Below are 21,887 nucleotides of genomic sequence, written 5' to 3'. Positions count from 1 at the left end.
AAATAATTATCTGAAATTAACCCAAATTAATCCATGTGAAACGCGATGTACTCTGTGTAAATTGTTTACTCCAAAATGGCAGATACTTGTATTTGATGATATTAGGATTTGAATCTGCTTTCGGTTAAACTTAACCATCTACAAAACATATATCAATTATAGATGTTGAATGATACTTTTAAGAACGATGACAGTTGGATTATATCTGAGATATTTTAGTGAGGACATCGCGTGTGGCATTGCCCGAGAAATCAATTAAAGATGGAGTCGACTGTGACAGATTTCCCCAGTTATCCATCGTGTTAAAGTGAATGTCATATTTGGACAATCAGAACTATGCAAAAACTGTCTTTCTGGAGGATTAGTTGCAGAATACATAAAATTATTCGTATGTCCACATAAGACGTGCAAGAGATGTAAGATGGAGGGCCTGAAGCTCAGTGATCAAGAGCAGCGATTTTATGGAGAATTATTTCAAACCTGTGATAGTGATGTTTCTGGGAAAATAAGTGGAATCAAAGCTTTAGAACTGTTCAGAGCTTCAGGTTTGAAGCAGGAAGCGTTACATCAGGTAAGAATCAAAACGTATGCAATAGTGTCATACCCTGTTTCATTAAGATATGCGAGTTTAGCAGGAAGCTCCTGTTCATCTCCTATCATCCTTTCTAATGTTTCGGCTTTAATGAGAAAGGGGTGTTGTCCCTTCACGTGCGTTGCAGTTGTTTATTTACATGCATAACATTTTATTTGTTCCCTGGTTGTAGGTAACAATGTTTGTGGTTTTATTGGACTTAATACGTCAAACATGTTGAAGGAGCCATGTTCAGTGGTGATGACTCATTGTGGGCTTGTGCAGTGGTCAAAACCGACTGTTGTTATGCTCTCGTCATAGACATCTATGATAAGACATTATGAAAATCCAAATTATAAAATGCATTTGCCAATGCTTTATCATCTCTTTTGACTGTCTGAATTCAAAATATTATGCATGTGATTTTCAATTGAGAACGTAATGATGTTAACATAAAAAAAATGTTTGGTTTAATATTACCATGATATTACCAAGAATTTTTATAAGAAATGGTATTATGACTTCCATTTTGGAATTGTCAATGTCAATGTCACTGATGGCAAGTGTCAGATGCAATTGGTATGTTTGCTTCAACAACTGTTGCAGATGGGTAATACATGTTGTAATACATTCAAGTTGTGAACTAGTATGAAGTCCCATCTGACAATGCAGACAAGTGAAGTTATATTGTGTATTTCAACATCCTTTAAAAAAGGTTATCTTTATGCTGACCCTATTGATATGGAGACAATGTCTAATGATATTCGCATGAGGCATTTATTTGTATGTCTCGACCTAGGCTGGAAAGGGAACCAGACCATGGCGAATTGTCTCTTTTTATATGCTATTTTTGTGGATTTGTATTTTATGATTGAAATCAAGAGTGCAACATGTTGATTGTATTTGAATGAGACTACTATCTTGCAATGATCATTAATGAAGTTGAACTTAATTGAATGAGATTACTTCGGTTATGAGACAATTAACATGATGTGCATTTTTGCAGTAGACATTTCAGGGATGTAGAAGACCAATGCCTGACTCTTTTTTTGAGATCACTGGACAAAAATAAGAACTTCATTTGGCAACCTTAAAATTTAGAAGGCCTTTTGTAAATGTTGGTGAACTATTCGTAACTAAGGAAGAGAATTTATGGATGTCAATAATTTAAAGTATTTGAAGTTGACATCCATAAATTCTCTTCCACATGTGTATCAATTCTAAATGCCTTTCAAACACTTATTAGTAACTGGTACTAAATATGGTTTTAAAAAAGCGTAAACATCAAGACTATGACCAACCCAACTCACTTTTGTGCAGTATTTATTTCCTTGTTCTGATTTCGATCACACTTTAGGAAATGCTCTCTGATTGGTTGACCGGCATACCATGTAGCCACATTGTGCAACATTTGAAAGAAGTCATGGAAGGTCACACTGGCTGCACAAAACGTTTGGATTTCGTTTGATTATAACCCAAAAATAGATGGTTTTGTTATAAAACCATCAATATTGGTCATAATCTGGACAATAGAGTGAGTGAGTTAGGTTTAACGCCGCTTTTAACATTATTCCAGTTATATCACAGCATGTCAGCTTAATGTCAGAGGAAAGCCGGAAGTGATGCAGGTCTCAGACGTTTACCACTTCTGTGAAACCCACGAGCATGGGTATTGTGCTGACAAACCTGGAAACATAATCGTGGTGAACCAGGATTTGAACCCACAATCATAGGTTTCTGGCATGCCCAAGAGACGCACCTCTTCACAGAGAATTGTGGTGCCTTAGACGACTGGGCCACCCGTGCCCTCCGGACAATAGGCTGTCTCTGGAGAATTGAATTACTGTTTGAACTAGTCCAGGGACAAGTTCATAATTTTGATATTTCTACCCCTTTCAACCTTTTTTATTTTTGTCATGAACAATAGTGGGGCACGGTGTCTAAAATTCACATAATGCTATTACAACTTGAATATATTGATAAAAATGAATCATTGTTTATTTATGTTTTAGTCAGCTGTTAGTTGAATGTAGTACATTATGGTGTAATTTAGTTAATCATAGATTTTATTTTTTTGTCGACACATAATTTCTGCTGTAATCATGGTAATCTGAAATTCAAAGTCATTATTTGTTTAGAACAATAAAAATAATTCACTTTTTGTTTCACAATATGTCTTGCATCATGTTGCATACAAGTATTTGTCATACAATATCGCAGCCATTAATCAGAAATTCAAAGTTATTATTTGTTTATAATAATAAAAATAATTTACTTTTTGTTTCACAATATGTCTTGCAAGCCAGAGTGCACAGATAATCAGATAATAACGTACACACATTCAGCTTGTTCAGAATACACTATACTGAGAATAATGCCAAGGGACAAGTTTGGGTTTAGATTTCCAGGGCTTCACCACTGATGGGTATGGTCACTTTTGGTCTGACTCACGACACAATAGTGTTGACCTGTGGGGATTCTGGGTAGGAAGTCCCAGCAGCCTATGCTTGTCGAAAGAGGCAACTAAAATGGATTGTCTGGTCCAGATTCGATTATTTACTGACCACTGAAATATTCAGTCATATGCCGTTGTGTCTAAGTTGAAGGGACCTGCTTTGAGATATCCGAGGTTCGACACAACCGAAAATGATGAATATAGAAGGAATGCTCAGGGACCCAGCTTTTAGTTTGAGACAACCATAAGTTTGACACATCAGAATTCGACATACCTGTGTTTGACTGTAGCTGTAATATTGCGGAGTACGGCATTAAGCAACAAGTAAACAAAGTCAATATTGTTGCATCACTTTCTTCTATAGAACATTTTGAAGTGCCATGTAAGCATAATAGGTGGCCGTGTTGTAAAACGAGTTGACGTATGTTTGTGTGTTCAGTGTGGATACTGCTAGTATACAGAAACAAGCCTTGCCACTCAGCTGTGTGGTGGTTATGACTGCTTCAGTTACTTCTGACACACCATCCTGATGTTGGAGGCTGCCAATCTGTTGACATGTCTGTTTTATCATGATCATGATTCATGAACACATCAGCTACGGACTGTATAGTCTCAGACTAATGGACTAGTTGCCTTGTCGTTCCCTGGAAGTGACAACATGTTCCAGAAACAATCACTGTCATTATCATTGATGGAAGAATGGCCTGTTAATGTTATTAAGATTAATAATAGGACAACACAAATATTGGATATGGATTGCTGTTTGGGTGAAGACAATTCAGCTGATCTCCATGATAACAATTTGAAATACCGTATTCGACGTAATAAGCGCCCAGGGCGCTCTCAAAATTAGAAACAGGGGTCTCTTATTAGAATATAATTTTGGTGAAAAAAACCCAGAGTTGAAAGATCGTAAATTTTGTGGTTTATGTTGACAGCTTGAAATGATAAAAGAAGAAAAGTCTGGCGTATTATACACGACAGATATATTTTCCAGAATTTAATTGCCCATAATTAAGGGTGCATATGACACACTAGGTGCGTATTATACACGAATGAATAAGTGTACATTGATCATTTGGAAGGGGTGCTTAATTGGATTGTTCACTAGCCAATATATTAATAGCAAATATCGCCGTGGGTGCTTATTAGAGCCGGGCGCTTATCAAGTCAAATACGGTAATGTTAGAAATTATCATGTTCATCAGGATGAAGGTGGAGTTTGTTGAGGTTTTCTGCAATAGTACTTGAGTCCTGGCACCCCCTGTGGAGATTCAGGGACCGAATACGTTCTCATTACTCCATGCTTATTATGGTAGCCATTAGTTCACGGGAAGATCCGGGGTAGAAGAGGTCTTCAGCAACCCATGCTTGCCGTAAAAGGCGACTATGCTTTCATTAAAGGTGACGAACGGGATCGAGTGGTCAGACTCGCTGACTTGTTTGATGCATGTCACTGTATCCCAATTGCGTGGATCGTTGCTCATGATGTCAATCACTGGATTGTCTGGTCCAGACTCGATTATTTACAGATTGCCGTCATATAGCTGGAATATTGCTGAGTGCGGCGTTAAAGAACAAACAACATTAGTTCACTGTAGAGGATTGAGTGGTGGCAATGTGTAACCTGTCTAATTGTGTGTCATCATGTCTAGGTGGTAGGGAATGTTTCTCATGCCATCAAACACTGGTTTACCAATCCCAGATTGCATCTTACACTGATTATAACAAAACATTGACTTTAAAAATGCAAATTCTGGATAGGATAAATTGGGTGGTGAGGCTTGTTGACTTGGTTGATTGTGTCTCATCATATTGGGACTTCCCGTATTGAGGCTCTTACGTAATTACACTCATGGGCCTAAAAACCGAAATAATTCCATATGTAGGCCCATGAAATTCAAGTTGGATATTTATTTTGGAGTGATCTTCCTTAAATTCATAACTTGAAAGTTAATACGTGGCGATGCAATTCTTAATGTGCATTCAACAAGTGCACGCTCAAGTTTGCATTTTATGAAGTTATTTTCGGTTTAAAGTTAAAGTTCATATTATATATTTTCTGAGTTAAAACAACTTAACAGTTTCTGATTTTTTCAGCGAAGATAACCCCCTATTTAGTTAAGCAAGCGTTAGCGCTTCTGAAATTGAGCCCTGGGCTTAATTTCGAATAACCTCATTTCAAACGAGAAAGCGTTATTTTCCGTAATCAGGTACCCTAACTGTATGAGTCATTGCATATGACATTGATCACTGGTCCAGTGGATTGCTTGATCCAGACATGATTAGCTTCAGGCAGCCAACGTATAGCTGGGATATTGCCGAGTGTAGTGTTAAACAAAAAACAAACAAAACAAACAAGTTTTCAGCACTACTGATGATCTGGAAAATGGAAAATTAGTTCCATCTATGATTGTTCACATCCTCAATGGTAAATCTATGCATTAATAATGAGTGGTCATTAGTGAAACCTGTTGACCTGATCCTCCATCTGTTATTGACCATCATGCTTCAATGATAGGGGTCATCATAATAATTGGAGGGTTCTGTTAGGTCAGTGCCCTTGGGGTTCTGTTGACGGAGCACTGGCATGTGATGCTGGCTGCTGGCCAGGACTGTCGGCCACGTGTCTGATGGGACTGCAGTGTCACATAATTGTGATTGCCAATTGTCTCGGTGGTATGCCTAATAGCATGTCTGCAACATCACACAACACACCAGCAGGACATTACTAGGATGTGGAGGTGGAGGGGTCTATCTAAAAATTGCAAGTAAAGATTTGTTTGTTTGTTTGTTGTTTAATGCCACACTTAGCAATATTCAAGGTATATGATGGCGGTCTGTAAATAATTAGGTTTGGACAAGACAGTCTAGTGATTAACATCATGAGCATCATTCTATGCAATTATGATACGATGACATGCAGCAACCAAGTCAGCGAGTCTGACCATCCGATCCTGTTAGTCACCTCTTATAACAAGCATAATTGCCTCTTATAACAAGCATGGGTTGTTGCAGACCAATTCCAACCCATCTTCCCGAGGCCAAGGAGTTGCCTGACTATAAAAGTCCAGTTTCCACCCTTGCCTAACTGTAGACTGGAATTTCTGGGCATGATGGTAGCGCCACAAGTGGTTATTACGAGTTGTGTCCCTACTATGCCTCTCCTATTGACCAATCAAATTCCACCTTTTGTATCACTTGCATTTGCTTCAAACAAAATGGTGGCACCCTGTCAAGAAAATCTGATCAATAATCAAGATCTATCTTGTGATAAAACAGGTCTTACGTCATAAAGTGCATCAAATCATGTGAGCACCTTGATTAAAAACATGAAAAGATTTGGTAAATATCTGCTGACGCCGAGTTGGCGGTGCACATCCTTTGCAAATCCTGCATCGACCGAAATCTGCACGACAGTTTACAAACCAGATTTCGGTTTCGTTACGAGATTTTGATTGGACTATGCATAGACTCGTTAGTCCAGCCAAAATATAACTCCATAATACCAGCCTAGTTCAGCAAGGGTGGAAACTGGACTTTTAAAGTCAGTTAACTCCCTTGCCTCAGGAAGATAATTCCAACCCGGATCTTCATGGGTCCACAAGTAACGACTGAAGAATATGGTTCCTTTTCCTTTGTGGCTGAAACTGAGTGGAAAGCTTCCCACTGTCTTGTGTGATAGCATACATTGTGTGTGGAGTTGTGCACTATATGAGTGACTATTATTATATAATTATTATCATTAAACTTGATTATTGGTTTATAAAATCTATTATCCATTAATCATGTGAATGTTTGTTTAATGCCACGCTCCACAGTATTCTTGCTAAATGACAGCAGCCACTAAATAATTGCCTCTGGACCAGACAAGCCAGTGATTAATATTATGAGTAATGTCCCGGGCTACCAAAACTGACAACCCAATCTATTGATTTGCCTCATAGGACAAGCGTAGTTTGCTTCTCAGAATCCTCATTGGGATATCATGGTAATGATTGATTATGATAGAGATTTATCTGGATTGGCTCAGATGCCGATAACCAGCTCCCAGTCTGCAGCCAATGTCAGTAAAAGTGTCATTGAAAAACTTCCAAATTCTTGTTATTTTATCACATATATTTCTGTGATATACGGACCAATTAAGGGAAAAAGCTTTATGTCTAGCTTAACATTATTGAATTGAATGAAAAATGTTAATATACCTCTGAATTTAAGAAATTAAAGTGTTTAAAAAATCCCAGTTTTGAACCTAATAATGATTTTTCCCAATTTGCCTTGATAAATCCTTGCATGAACATGATGAAAAAGAAAAAAAAACATGCTGGTCAATGGGCTCCAGTCTAGTAGATTTTATCAGGGACCAGTAGAATGAATTACATAGTGTTATAGTTGGTGCTGTGTGGAATATTTCTGTGATGGGAAACAGAAATCTGCAACCCCCCTGGTCGATTTGTTGTGAATGTAAAGAATTCTTGTATGGAAGTGAGATATATGATGGATTCCCACAGCGTGTAGTGCCGTGCTTAAACATTCTCCACAGACTTTAGTAATCAACTTTGCAGATACCAAACTGTCAGATGAAATCAATGCCGTGTGTTAAAGACGTACACTCTTTACTATTACATGCCTCTAATGAATTAATGAAGTGCCTGTGTTACAGGGAAGATTAGAATATTGGTAGTTTGCCAGTATTTCTTCCTGCTTCAACACAAGGCTTCTTTGTTATACAGCTTTCACCTTTTTTTGTCTGTTACTTTTAAAACTTCAAATATCTTTGTCAAGTTGAAGATTAATAGAATTTTGGTGTATTGCTGATACTTTGGAATATTTGTGCAGAAATTGAAACAATTTTGCGTTAGGCTTTCTGACAACCATCAGGGTTTTATGAGATACAGAAATGTGCATCCAGTGCTTACAAATGTATAGAATGGATGCAGAAATATTATATATTGCATCCCGAGGGATGCACAATAATATGAATTGTACTAAATTCTTGACAAGAAATATAAAGTTCCTGCAATTAAGGTAATTATTATCCCCCGCCAAGAAGTGGTTGGGGATAATGGAAACAGAGTTCGTCTGTTCGTCCGTCTGTTCGTCCGTCTGTTCGTCCGTCCGTCCTCTCCTCAAAGCAGAATTCATCCGTCCGCTTCTCAAAGGAGAAAACTAAAAAACTATTAAAGTCAGAGAAATGTAATTTTACACACTGGTGTTACTGGGCATGATCTCAAATGAGATCGAAAATTGGTGTTACATGCTTTTCAATATAGTGCATTCAGAAACTACTAAAGTTGCATGAATGAAAGATTGTATGCTTATCTAAGAGATACTTGTCAAGACTGAGTTCAAAATTGGTCCTGTAAATTTTTGTTTTACAGAGTTATGGCCCTTGATCCATGCTAATTTACTCAGTGTATAGTGTGTGTCATGAGGGCAAGTTTTCTCAGAAGCTACTGAAGTTAGCTTATCTAAGAGATACTTATCAAGACATAGTTATGTTGTCCAAAGAAGGCTCTTTTTGTGTGTATTAATTTCATATTAATTAATTTTTTCTGATTACATAAAGTGACCCAAGTACCTATCTCTTCTTAAGGCTTTATGTGATTCTTTCTTAAAGTTCATATTCACTACATGTACTACTATATGAACAAACAAAGTTCTGATGTGCCCCATGGCGGGGGATAGTGATAATGCTGTTTTCTGGTTAAATCTTACAGTACAGTACGCTACACCATTTCATTACTTTACAGGATCCTCATGTCTCCTGTATGGATCCTTGAAATAAGTAATTGGGGGTCCTCTGGTCCTGGTTTTGAAGGTCAAGGTAGATGGTGCTGCTGTGATGTTAGGCAAACGGGGTGGTGTGGCTGCAAATATGAATGATTTCTGTCCTCATCTTGTTGAGATGCATTGTGTTGTGCATAGACTGGCCTTGGCATGTGTGGATGTTGTGAAATCTGTGAAATCTGTGAAGGAGGTCTCGTTCTACGAGAGTATATTGAACACTATTTGTTCCTTTTTTAATCATTCCCCAAAGTGTTTATCAAACCTTCAGATGTGGCAGGATCTACTGGCTGAACCTCAAGTTAGACCATCGGAGGTGCATCGTGTAAGATGGCTGTCAATGACACGAGCCATAGACAGCTGTGCAAAGGCATTGCCTGCCCTTATTGCCATGCTTGAGGACAATAGTGACACGGACACGATGGCAGACTCTCTGCTACGACAATTGACTACTTACAAATTTAGATTTTTGACAGCTTTCCTACAGGATGTTTTTGGTATGATAGGGACTGTAAGTAGGGCTTTGCAGACACGTGACTTGACTTACGGTGACATGAGGAGGACTATCGAGGCTTTTCTAGATGGACTCAAGGGGCAGTACCTGACTGACATATGGACCGAAATTACGAGAATTTCTGGCGAAGACTGACGATTCTGACGAGTTTGAAAATGTGACAATGACGAGATCACATCATGACAGAACACTGACTGATAGGGCTAGGGACTGCGTACAAGTTTTAGTTGACAATGTAACGGACAGATTCATTTGGTGCACTTGATCCTGACAACACACGTGACTTGGCAAGTTATGGGGACGAGAGTATAGCGACTCTAGGATGCCATTACGGTAGCAGATGACAAGGACTTACACCTGTTGACAAAGACACTCTGGAGAGAGAATGGGGGATATTTCAGCCTTTGGTGTACAACAATTACAGACAGTTGACATATGGACAGATGTTAGTTACTGCCCATGCTTCTAAATTGACGGAAATATTCCCTAATGTAGTAAAACTAATGGAAGTCGGACGCTTTTTGCCCGTATCCAGCGTAGAGTGTGAGCGAGGTTTTTTCGAAACAAAACCTCTTCAAGAGTCGACTTAGATGCTCTTTGACGATGGAAACATTGGACAGACTGCTGCGAATTTCAATTTGTTCAAGACTGAACGACTTTGACCCTAGACGGACGCTACGACGATGGAAGGGCAAACAAAACCGACATTTATATAGCGGCAACACATGGATATCCAAGATATCAAAACCCATCTGTCGATAGATGATGCGAGAAAAGTATGGCCTTGTTATTATTAATATTTCTATTTATGCATGTAAACAACATGAATATCGATGTTTTTACTGTTTAGATATTATGAATACGTGTAACTTGTAATGTGTGTGAAAAGTCTTACTAAAATACGCTAGGGGCGTGGCCTAAATGCAAATGTCCGATTGGGATTTTAAATTTTCCGGACCCCTGATCCCTACTGCTTAGTAAAACTACTTTTAGTACTGCCAACTTAGTTGTTGAAAAATGGAATATTGGCAACCATTTTAAAATAAAAGTCTTACTTTGATTTTCTTAACTTTGGGAACAAATGTCACATTCATTTTTAAGCGGTAGTTAAAACAGTTGTTCATTTGAATGACCTGTGAATAAAGTTTATGATGGTGTTATGATTTTATGTGATGCTGCTATGTGATGCTGCTGTGTCTGTATTCGGCTGTAACTCGGACTACCACATGCTGAAATACAAGTCTAGATAACTGCTGTGTCAGAAAATGAAGAGTCCCTGGGCTCCTCTTTGTTATATTTTATTGAGATAATTTTCATCTGTTTTTTTCTGTACAATATTATCATCTCAGAGACTAGATGTTAGTCTAGCTGAATGATGCTTCAGTATTTATCTCGGTGACCCTCTTCATTTGAAGTTGATGGAGAGTTTTTGTTGATACAATGTAGTATATCTGTTTATTCATGTAAGGTACCGATTGTCAGTGTATGACTGATGGAAATTGGGTGTTGTCACAAAGGCATTTTTTCACACTTCAATGTATAGAACATAGCAACTGAAATTGATCAGTGACCAGAGATGACCAACACAGCAATGTTCCAGCTATATGATGATGGCCTGTAAGTAACTGAGTCTTGGGCAGACGAACCAGTGATTGATATTATGAGCAACATCCCATACATTTGGGGTACGATGACAGGCTATTCCCCGAATCTCCGAGCCTGAAGTTTGGTCGCCTTCAGGACTAACCTAGGTTGCTGAGGACCTTTCCAAATCCGAAGTCCCTTCTGGGCAGCCTAGTAGAGAGATGCTATAATATAGGAGTGTCTCACTCAGCTTCATGGCAGTGCATCATGCTCATCTGTAAATCTGAAAAAGATTTGTTCTGTCCTTGTATAAACATGATAAACTTTATAAACAAGGAAAAAATACTGTAGTTGATTGTAAATCACTATTTTTGCCTCATGTGAGGAACATCACTTGGATCAGATTTTTAAAAAAATAATGTTCGGGCAGCCAACCAAAGTGAAATTGTATTTCTTGCCATACAGCTCCCTCCACTCCTCATGGATTTATAGTGGTGCAGCTGATGGTGCAGGGTTATGTTCCTTACCCCCGTCAGGATATGCTGGTTTGGTTCCCACATATTGAGCCATATGATGCACTTCTTGTCTGTTGACCGTGTTGACCAGTGACCCTTGCCACAAAGCACTCATGATGCCAAGTGTCGTAAGTCTAATGTATGCGATGGGGCAGTCAGGTAGCCTAGTGGTTAAAGCGTTACCTCGTCACACCAAAGACCCGGGTTCGATTCCCGACATTGGTACAATGTGTGAAGCCCTTTTCAGGTGTCCCCCGCCGTGATATTGCTGGAATATTGCTAAAAGCGGCGTAAAACCATACCCACTCACTCACTCATGTGTGTGATTTACAACAGGCGGAGGGAGCACTGGGGCAGCTTACGGCTTGTAGTTTTCACTTTTCTTTAATCAGCTGACTCAACTTGTTGGTTTTTCTTAAAAATTCATTTGAATGAAAAAATTTATGTTGATATACATATAACTAATAACTAATGTCATGGCTTTGTAGAGAAAAACTTTATTTCAGTGATAAATAAATAGGAAGATGTTTTAATGCTTTAATAGTCGCAATATCAAAATACAGTGTTAAAATATCTCTGAACTTAAGACAATAAGAACTTACAAAAAAATCACAATTTTGAGCAAATTTTGGCACTTACTGTAGGCCAGTATCATAGTTGTGAGGGTGTTATGTGGTGTTATGCGTAGCAACAGTTTGTGGAGATTCACAGCTGAACAACTCCCAATATTTTCACCTTTTTAAGTCTGGGATGGCGTCCTGCCAGGTCATGTTTACTTCCCATTTTGTGAGGTGCTCCGAGAGAGGGGGAAGTGTCGACAGTGATTGCATGTTAGTGTACGTCAACATGTTTACACATCAAGGTCTTACGCCATCCATTTCTATGCCGTAGTGGGTGCTGGTGTCGACAGTGAATAGATTATACTGGCATTGTTTTCTTATTTTGTGACTATTCTAAGCTTAGCAATTTCCAGTCTCATTTACAACCGATCTCTTACTCCGATATGATACCTCTCTGCATGAAGATCTGACAAACTCACGCCAGGAGAACTTTCTACTCTTTCTAAATTACAGCTATCTAAATTCTCAAACGAGCAAAACATATCAGCGTATGTAATTTCTGAATTTTGAAACTGATCATAATCAGACTTTCTGAATGGAAAATACTAACGTCTGTTATGTATGTTGTGGTTATTTGCTGCCTGAGGTTTCCGAGCACCGTGACATCAGCATCCAAAGGATGTACTGTCAAGGATACATATGTGTTCTGTGTGTTTTGTCTTTTGTTAAGATCAAACATCCGGATCAAAGTGGTAAAGAAATAAGCCAAATAATTTCAAGATCGACACTCAAATAGAGCTCGTCTGATTTTGACGCATTGCAGTATAGATTCACCCTTAAATAGAGCTTGTCTGATTTTGACGCATTGACGTATCATATTGGAGTAAAATAACTGCTGGTGTAGTTTATTGAATGGATTCAGTTACTATGGGACATTCTGATAGACTGGCGATGTAGTGTATTGAATGGATTCAGTTACTATGGGACATTCTGATAGACTGGCGATGTAGTGTATTGAATGGATTCAAGTACTATGGGACATTCTGACAGACTGGCGAAGTAGTGTATTGAATGGATTCAGGTACTATGGGACTTTCTGACAGACTGGCGATGTAGTGTATTCAATGAATTCAGGTACTACAGCGGTAGAAACTAACATTTTTAGTCCACTAGTCCTTATAATGATAACATGTAGCAAAACCCTTAAAAATGGCAAATTTCTACTAGTCCGTATGATACCTTAACTATTGGGCAGTTTGGCAAGGACTACAGGACGAGTGCCAATTTCTAACGCTGTACTTTGGGACATTCTGACAGACTGGCGATGTAGTGTATTAAATGATGAATTCAGGTACTATGGGACATTCTGACAGACTGGCGATGTAGTGTATTCAATGATGAATTCAGGTACTATGGGACATTCTGACAGACTGGCGATGTAGTGTATTCAATGATGAATTCAGGTACTATGGGACATTCTGACAGACTGGTAATGTAGTGTATTCAATGATGAATTCAGGTACTATGGGACATTCTGACAGACTGGTAATGTAGTGTATTCAATGATGAATTCAGGTACTATGGGACATTCTGACAGACTGGTAATGTAGTGTATTCAATGATGGATTCAGGTACTATGGGACATTCTGACAGACTGGCGATGTAGTGTATTCAATGATGACTTCAGGTACTATGGGACATTCTGACAGACTGGTAATGTAGTGTATTCAATGATGAATTCAGGTACTATGGGACATTCTGACAGACTGGTAATGTAGTGTATTCAATGATGAATTCAGGTACTATGGGACATTCTGACAGACTGGTAATGTAGTGTATTCAATGATGAATTCAGGTACTATGGGACATTCTGACAGACTGGTAATGTAGTGTATTCAATGATGAATTCAGGTACTATGGGACATTCTGACAGACTAGTAATGTAGTGTATTCAATGAATTCAGGTACTATGGGACATTCTGACAGACTGGTAATGTAGTGTATTCAATGATGAATTCAGGTACTATGGGACATTCTGACAGACTAGTAATGTAGTGTATTCAATGAATTCAGGTACTATGGGACATTCTGACAGACTGGTAATGTAGTGTATTCAATGATGGATTCAGGTACTATGGGACATTCTGACAGACTGGTGATGTAGTGTATTCAATGATGAATTCAGGTACTATGGGACATTCTGACAGACTGGTAATGTAGTGTATTCAATGATGAATTCAGGTACTATGGGACATTCTGACAGACTGGTAATGTAGTGTATTCAATGAATTCAGGTACTATGGGACATTCTGACAGACTGGTAATGTAGTGTATTCAATGATGAATTCAGGTACTATGGGACATTCTGACAGACTGGTAATGTAGTGTATTCAATGATGAATTCGGGTACTATGGGACATTCTGACAGACTGGTAATGTAGTGTATTTAATGATGAATTCAGGTACTATGGGACATTCTGACAGACTGGTAATGTAGTGTATTCAATGATGAATTCAGGTACTATGGGACATTCTGACAGACTGGTAATGTAGTGTATTCAATGATGAATTCGGGTACTATGGGACATTCTGACAGACTGGTAATGTAGTGTATTCAATGATGAATTCAGGTACTATGGGACATTCTGACAGACTGGTAATGTAGTGTATTCAATGATGAATTCAGGTACTATGGGACATTCTGACAGACTGGTAATGTAGTGTATTCAATGATGAATTCAGGTACTATGGGACATTCTGACAGACTGGTAATGTAGTGTATTCAATGATGAATTCAGGTACTTTGGGACATTCTGACAGACTGGTAATGTAGTGTATTCAATGATGAATTCAGGTACTATGGGACATTCTGACAGACTGGTAATGTAGTGTATTCAATGATGAATTCAGGTACTATGGAACATTCTGACAGACTGGTAATGTAGTGTATTCAATGATGAATTCAGGTACTATGGGACATTCTGACAGACTGGTAATGTAGTGTATGCAATGAATTCAGGTAAGTGACATGAGTCAGTGAGCGCTGTCAGTCGGCCCATCCTTGTCTCTGTCTCCCAGTTGTCAGCCATAATCTGGATGTACTTGGTGTAGCTCCTCCACGTCCTACTGTCTGAGTTGTAACGCACCACACAGGGAAGCTTCACACAAGCTGACATTTGTGAAGGTAGAGTTTATGTTTGTGTAACCAAGTTACTTGTACTGTGAGTTTTATCGGTGGTAGTGTTTCTGGTTTGAATTTTATGTTCAAGCTAATATTTCAGTGTAGATGCAAAGCTGTCTGTATGCTGTGTTAAATTGTCTGACATTTTGAAGTCATGATTAGAAATATGGATGCTCTTTCTAGTCTCTTAAGTTCCTGTACATATTATGTTGTGGTTGTTTACTGATCGGAGTGTATATCATGTAGTTATGTATACATTGCTTATCTCACTGCTACTGCAGGGAGGGATAGAAATAAAAAAAAGTCTGAACTAGCCTGCGCTTTTTTATGTTTCTGAAATGCAAATATTTCTTGAAGATGTTTTGGTTAAATTATCTTTTACTATATATATATATGTACTATAATGGAGACTAGAGAACAGTGTTCGTAATAAGCGCCTGCCCATAGGCCCGTGGCAGGTGGATCTTGTGTCGGGCCTGTAGTTTCCAATTTGTATGGGTCCTTATGGCCTGCTGTATATTTATGTGTCACAATAAGCTACATTTTTTAAAATGAGGGCCTGAAGTTTAGTCAGGACTTGCAGCTTTTAAAGTAGTTGGACCGTCTCCGTGGTCTAGTGGATTATTAGAGCGTCTGCCCGAGAATGGTAGGTCGTGGGTTCGATCGCCGTCCGCAGCATACCAAAAGGTGGTACTTGTTGTTACCCTGCCTGGCACTTGGCATTTAAGGGCTAAAACAAGAACTGGTCGGCTTGGAATCAGTATACTGTGTCTGAGTGGGGTATTCATGTTAAACTGCCTCATGGTATCTGAGTGAGCTGCTAGCACTATAAACCACAGAGGCCCCAAGCTGGATCCTTGAAATCACCATCATTGAATATGTTTGGTGTACGGACGACCCAACAACAAACAATGTACACAACATGATGTAACATAGATGTAACATGATATATACACTGCACACCTGGCACACTTCATTACTATGTACACAGGTGACAAGACAGTATCAATATATTTACCCTGAACGTTTTTCCGGTTACATGTCTAAACTTCATATCATTGAAAGTCAATCACTGTTCGACCATGCGATGGAAATACCTGTTAGTATTACATGAAATACAAATGTTAGTATGTTTAATAGATAGTTGTTAAATGAATGAGAGTTTATCCTGCGATCTTATTGCTTAAAACTGTAATGTGATTCAGGAAATCTTGTGTTCTATTCATTGCGCACGAATACTTTTCTTGATCATATCGATCATGTTTTTCTCGATCCAAAATTTGAAAAACGTGTCGTTCGGCTTGGCAAAATGGATATCACGGTAATGAAATGTGAAGTTTGATCAATATTTATGAGAAGTTCTGTTCAGATGTTTTTATTCCACGTTCTGCGAACCTGGCGAGTTCACTTATCATCATGATCATGGAAGCATATGACATCTTCCATTGTGTGTCAGTACATCGTCCCATTACAGAGGGATGTCATGTCTGTCTAACACAGGGAGTTAATAGAGAGAGAGAGAGAGTGCTTTTGTATTTTACAGTGTTGATAAACAGTGTCAGTTCAAAATGGAATGTCTGGCTATCAAATTCTCAATAAATACCAGCAAATCTGAAAACACATGTATTTCACCTAAATAACATTGTTGGTTTAGGATTGTAATTACTTGTGTAATAACATGGACTAGTACAAGCGGCCAAACACACGCCAAACACACGGCACGGCACGCCACGCCACGCCACGCCACACACCACACACCCCACCACACCACACCACACCACACCGCCACTACTCACCACACCTCACGCCATGCCACGCCACACGCCACGCCACGCCACGCCACGCCACGCCACGCCACGCCACGCCACGCCACGCCACGCCACCGCGATGCCACTGCCACCTACACCACACCACACCACACCACACCACACCACACCACACCACACCACACCACACCACACCACACCACACCACACTTTGCTATTTGACCATCACAAGTGCAATAATCTTGAAAGCGATATTAAACCCCATTCCGCCTCACCTCACCTAATATGTATATTTTGTGGTATGTTGTCAAGATATATATTATTTATTGTATTTCGGTTGAAGGTTGCTGGAGCAAGAACTGCTAGTGCCTTGTTCGTGTGATGTTGAGTGTGATTCTTCACATGATACAGGGACCTATCTCGGATAGCAGACTGTGTTCTCTAGTCAAGCAGGATAAGAAAACACGTTTATTTTGTTCCAAATTGGGTTTATTAAAAAGTTCTTATTTGAGGTATTTTGACATTACTTCCAACATGTTGACTGTGGGCTGACAATCGGCATCTCGGCAGGCCTAGATAGGTTCCTGTCACATCACATGGCACAACTTTGTCAGGTTTTACTGGACAAAATGAAAGCTAATAATGTAAGGGGGAAGAGAGGTAGCTTGGTGGTTATTCCCTCGTCACATTGGACACCTTGGTTTGATTCTCCTCCACAATGTGCCGAACCAATTCTTGGTATTCCTGTTGCATCTTCCCGAGGCAAGAGAGTTAACTGACTATAAAAGTCCAGTTTCCACCCTTGCCGAACTAGGCTGGTATTATGGAGTTACATTTTGGCTGGACTAACGAGTCTATGCATAGTCCAGTTAAAATCGCGCACCGAAATCGAAATCCGGTTTGTAAAGTGTCATGCAGATTTCGGTCGACTGCAGGATTTGCAAAGCATGTGCACCGCAAACTTGTTGTCAACAGATATTTTCTAAATTTTTTCATGCTTTTAATCAAGGTGCTCACGTGATTTGATGCACTTCGCGATGTAAGACTCGTTTTATCACAATATAGATCTTGATTATCAATTAGATCGTCTTGACTGGGCGCCACCGTTTTGTTTGAAGCAAATGCAAGTGATACGAGAGGTTGAATCTGATTGGTCAGTAGGAGAGGCATAGAAAGGACATAACTCGTAATAGCCACTGGTGGCGCTACGATCGAGCCCAGGAATTCCAGCCTAGTTCGGCAAGGGTGGAAACTGGACTTTTAAAGTCAGTTCACTCTCTTGCCTCGGGATGATGTCCCTGTTGAGGGTTGCTGGAACATTGCTAAAAGCATCATTATTAAAAGTCACTCACTTACACGGCATTAACCCATGACATAAAGATGTATGCTGGTGTGTTTATGATTTGAGCAGCAAACTGTTGAACTATCCCAGTTTCTGATTGTTACATCCATGACAGAACTCATCATTTGGTGTGAAATGACAGAACTCACCATGGGTATAACATCACATGGCAACTCACCATGGGTAAACATCACATGGCAGAACTCACCATGGGAAATAACATCACATGACAGAACTCACCATGGGAATAACATCACATGACAACTCACCATGGGAATAACATGACAGAACTTCCCCTGATCCAGAACATACTGTGGTTAACCAGTGTCTGAATTAGCTTGAGAGACTTCATTGGCCAGAAGGACTTGTTCACAAGAAATGTTGCCATCCCTCACCATATTTTACTAGCCCTACATTATGGCTACAGCCTACATATTTTGTGACATTCTGATTACTGACGGAATTTACTTAACAGAAAAAGATGAACAATGTCATGGAGGCCGCCATTTGCAATATGTATTAAAAAAGTCTTGAGACCATTACGCTTAATAACAGCGAAAGCTAATTGGCTGCTTTGTACATATACATGTAATTGTCTGACGTTTGTGGTAGTTCTTAGACTTTCCCATACTTCGCTAATAATGCATGTACATGCAACCCGAGGGATGCATAATAATATTCATTGTACCTACAGCACCATCCATCAATAATAACCACTGTCCACATCATCATTGATTCATTCCAGGCTCTAAAGTAATTATCTACACTACACCATATCATTACTTTACAGGACCCTCATATTGCTTGTAAGGACCCTTATAAGTAGGTATTGCAGGTCCCCCACTTTCGTAAGTCCAGGTAAAACGCTGAATATGTATTGACTAGAATAAAGAAGAGACATGTGGATGGAGTGGTCAGATTCAGTGACTTGGTTGACCTCATGTGATGGTTCCCTGACAGCGTGAATCATTGCTCATCAGTCACTGGATTGTCTGGTCCAGACTTGATAGCTTGCATCATATGTAGCTGTAGTATTGCTAAGTGTGGCATTAAGTAAAAAATGATGACATAACTTGACAGAACTCTGATTGCAGACCTCACACTTTTTATAATGATTATCATGACAACAGATGTGATATTATAAGCAAATTGAATCTGTGATATGATAGTCAACGCAGACTCAGACTGACTGAGACTAACTGAGGCCTGTACAGGACATGATGTACAGATGTATTAGGCCAGACTTACAGGATTTTGGCCCATAAATTCAGGTCGATAGGTTAAAAAATTATTTAAAACATTTCAGTTTCAATTTTTAAAAATTTATTTCCTCCAAATGTAGGTTAGAAAAATAAAATTAGGGGCGGGTGGAATAGGGAAAAAAAACTTCAACAAATATCTAGGCTGGATTGGCTGTTTTTTGTAATAGAACTTATAGTATTTTATATAATTTATATATTTTGATAGCGACAGTAAATGAAGCTGTGTTTTAAGACTTTACTTATTTTTTGGAGAGTTGTAAACCAAGTTAAGAAGAAAAGTCTGGCTGCAGTTCTGTCATGTGAGGTTATGTCAGAATGAGATCACCGTGTTATATCCATCTGTTACCGGGATGAGCATCTTTATGTTCCTTAAGGGGCGGTGGGGTAGCCTTGTGGTTAAAGTGTTTGCTCGTCACGCCGAAGACCCGGGTTCGATTGCCCACAAGGGTACAATGTGTGAAGCCCATTTCTGGTGTCCCCCGCCTCGATATTGCTGGAATATTGCTAAAACCTGATGTTCCTTAATCAAGAGCATCATGAACACTTAGTCCTATTTGAAAATATCAGGAAAAGAGGCTTTCAGGGAATTACTCTTTTATGACGAAACAGAGAAACATGCTTCCCTGAACTCCTCGTTATAACACTGGAGCATGGAATCACAGTGACATAAATATGACGAGGGCGACGTTGCTATAATGAGGTAACATTCCCGTGTGATGACAGAGGAAATACCATGAGATAATGATAGCCGTAAGACTGATTGATTCCACACCATTTTGAAGTTTGTTCAATGATTGACTAAATACACTTTTGTATGTTACGGAATGCAATAATTGGAGCACTAATACTGTCTACTGTGCTGATAAACATAGATAAATAGCAAGCCGGGCGATATTTGTGTTGTCGCTGTGCAAACTCACAGTGTGAACACAGCGACATATGTTGCACAACATAACGTTGTGTAGAGTCAGGATCTATATATCACATAGGATGTGACAGGAGGTCTTTGACAGCATAACATACACATGGAGGGATTTAGGTAAGTTTTCTTTGTTTGTGTATTATATTAGTTTGATAATTATCTACATGTTTGAAAGTATTTGTTTATAGGGAATACAGTGTGTCAAATTGTGTGTACGACAGCAGAATTTACACATATCAGGCCTTAGTGTTGACGATATTGTTTGTTGTTGAACTCCACACATAGCAATATTCCTGCTACATGATGACAGTGTATAAATTACCTAATCAGGACCAGACATTCCAGTGATGATATTAAGAGCAACACTCCACACTGTCAGGGTATTATGCTTTTGACCAGCATGTGTTCCTGGGGATCTTTTCTGACATGGATACCACTGGACTGTAGTCTTTGTAAGGATATGTAGAAAAAACTACCTAATGCTTGTTATTTTCACTAATCCTTAAAACCTAAATCATTGACAGTTTTGTTTGAACTGTGTGACTTGTACAAGGTAACAGAAATGCAACTGAGCCTGAAATATTGACTAGCCCTTGGGACACCTTTGACATAAGACGAACAAACTCCACATTTGGGCTAGTGTCATCCCTGAATGCATAAAAATTTCTGATATTATCCCAGGAAGATACTTATTGTATATGGTCGACTGGGTGGCCCAGTTGTCTAAATGGGCGCGATTCGCTGTGCAGAGTTATGTCCCTTAAGCACGCCAGAAACCTGCGAGTACGGGTTTTAATCCTGGTTCGCCTCAGTTATGTTTCTAGGTTTGTCAGCACCATACCTGAAGTGGTAAACGTCTGGGACCTGCATCACTTCGGGCTTTCCTCCCACATTAAGCTGGCACACCGTGATATAACTGGAATACTGTTAAAAGCAGCGTTAAAGCCAACTTACTCACTCACTCACTTATTGTATATGAGACATTAATTAGATAACTACTGTGACATAAAATAATAATAATCATATGAGCTCAACCAACTTCTCAAAGCCGAACAAAGACAAGTTTTGCATTATTATTTGGTTATGATAATGCAATGTTATACCATTGTGAAGATGTAATAAACTATCTGTAAATGGTGAAAAGGGGTATATTCTGGAACAGAATAACATCAATGAACATCAGCCTGCGGCTTTAGCTACTGGTCTGATGCTCAAGTCTAGTAAAATTCTGTTCGGTCAAGTAAGCACAGCTGATAGTAGTCCATATAATGACATTCAATTCTAGTGAAAATGATGCTAGGGGCCATCTTCGGGCTAGTAGTGCCCAGATTGTAACATGATTTATTGTCTTGTCCAATACCTCATTATTGTTATTGTCTTATTGTTGTCATTTTAAAGAGACATAAATGTGAAGTTTCATTAATGCAA

The 21,887-nt window shown here is 39.1% G+C and overlaps 1 protein-coding gene across 10 annotated transcripts in view; it reads left to right on the top strand.

Annotated features, from left to right (window-relative positions):
- Positions 1 to 223: 223 nt before the first annotated feature.
- LOC124111324 (ralBP1-associated Eps domain-containing protein 1-like) overlaps positions 224 to 21,887 on the top strand; it is a 108,135-nt gene continuing 86,471 nt past the window's right edge. For 9 of the 10 annotated variants that reach the window (XM_048384181.1, XM_048384177.1, XM_048384175.1 and 6 more), the window contains exon 1: positions 225 to 571. In XM_048384181.1, the coding sequence (XP_048240138.1) occupies positions 422 to 571 (150 nt within the window). In that variant the 5' untranslated portion in view covers positions 225 to 421. Of the gene's footprint in view, positions 572 to 21,887 lie in introns of all 10 variants that reach the window. The other variant, XM_048384180.1, reaches the window with a different exon arrangement.

This window comes from Haliotis rufescens, unplaced genomic scaffold (genome assembly GCF_023055435.1).
Source record: "Haliotis rufescens isolate VD_foot unplaced genomic scaffold, xgHalRufe1.0.p SCAF_5, whole genome shotgun sequence".
NCBI classification, from domain to species: Eukaryota; Metazoa; Mollusca; class Gastropoda; order Lepetellida; family Haliotidae; genus Haliotis; species Haliotis rufescens.
The sequence above is the reverse complement of the archived record's forward strand: the minus strand, read 5'-3'. Positions and strand labels throughout refer to the sequence as shown.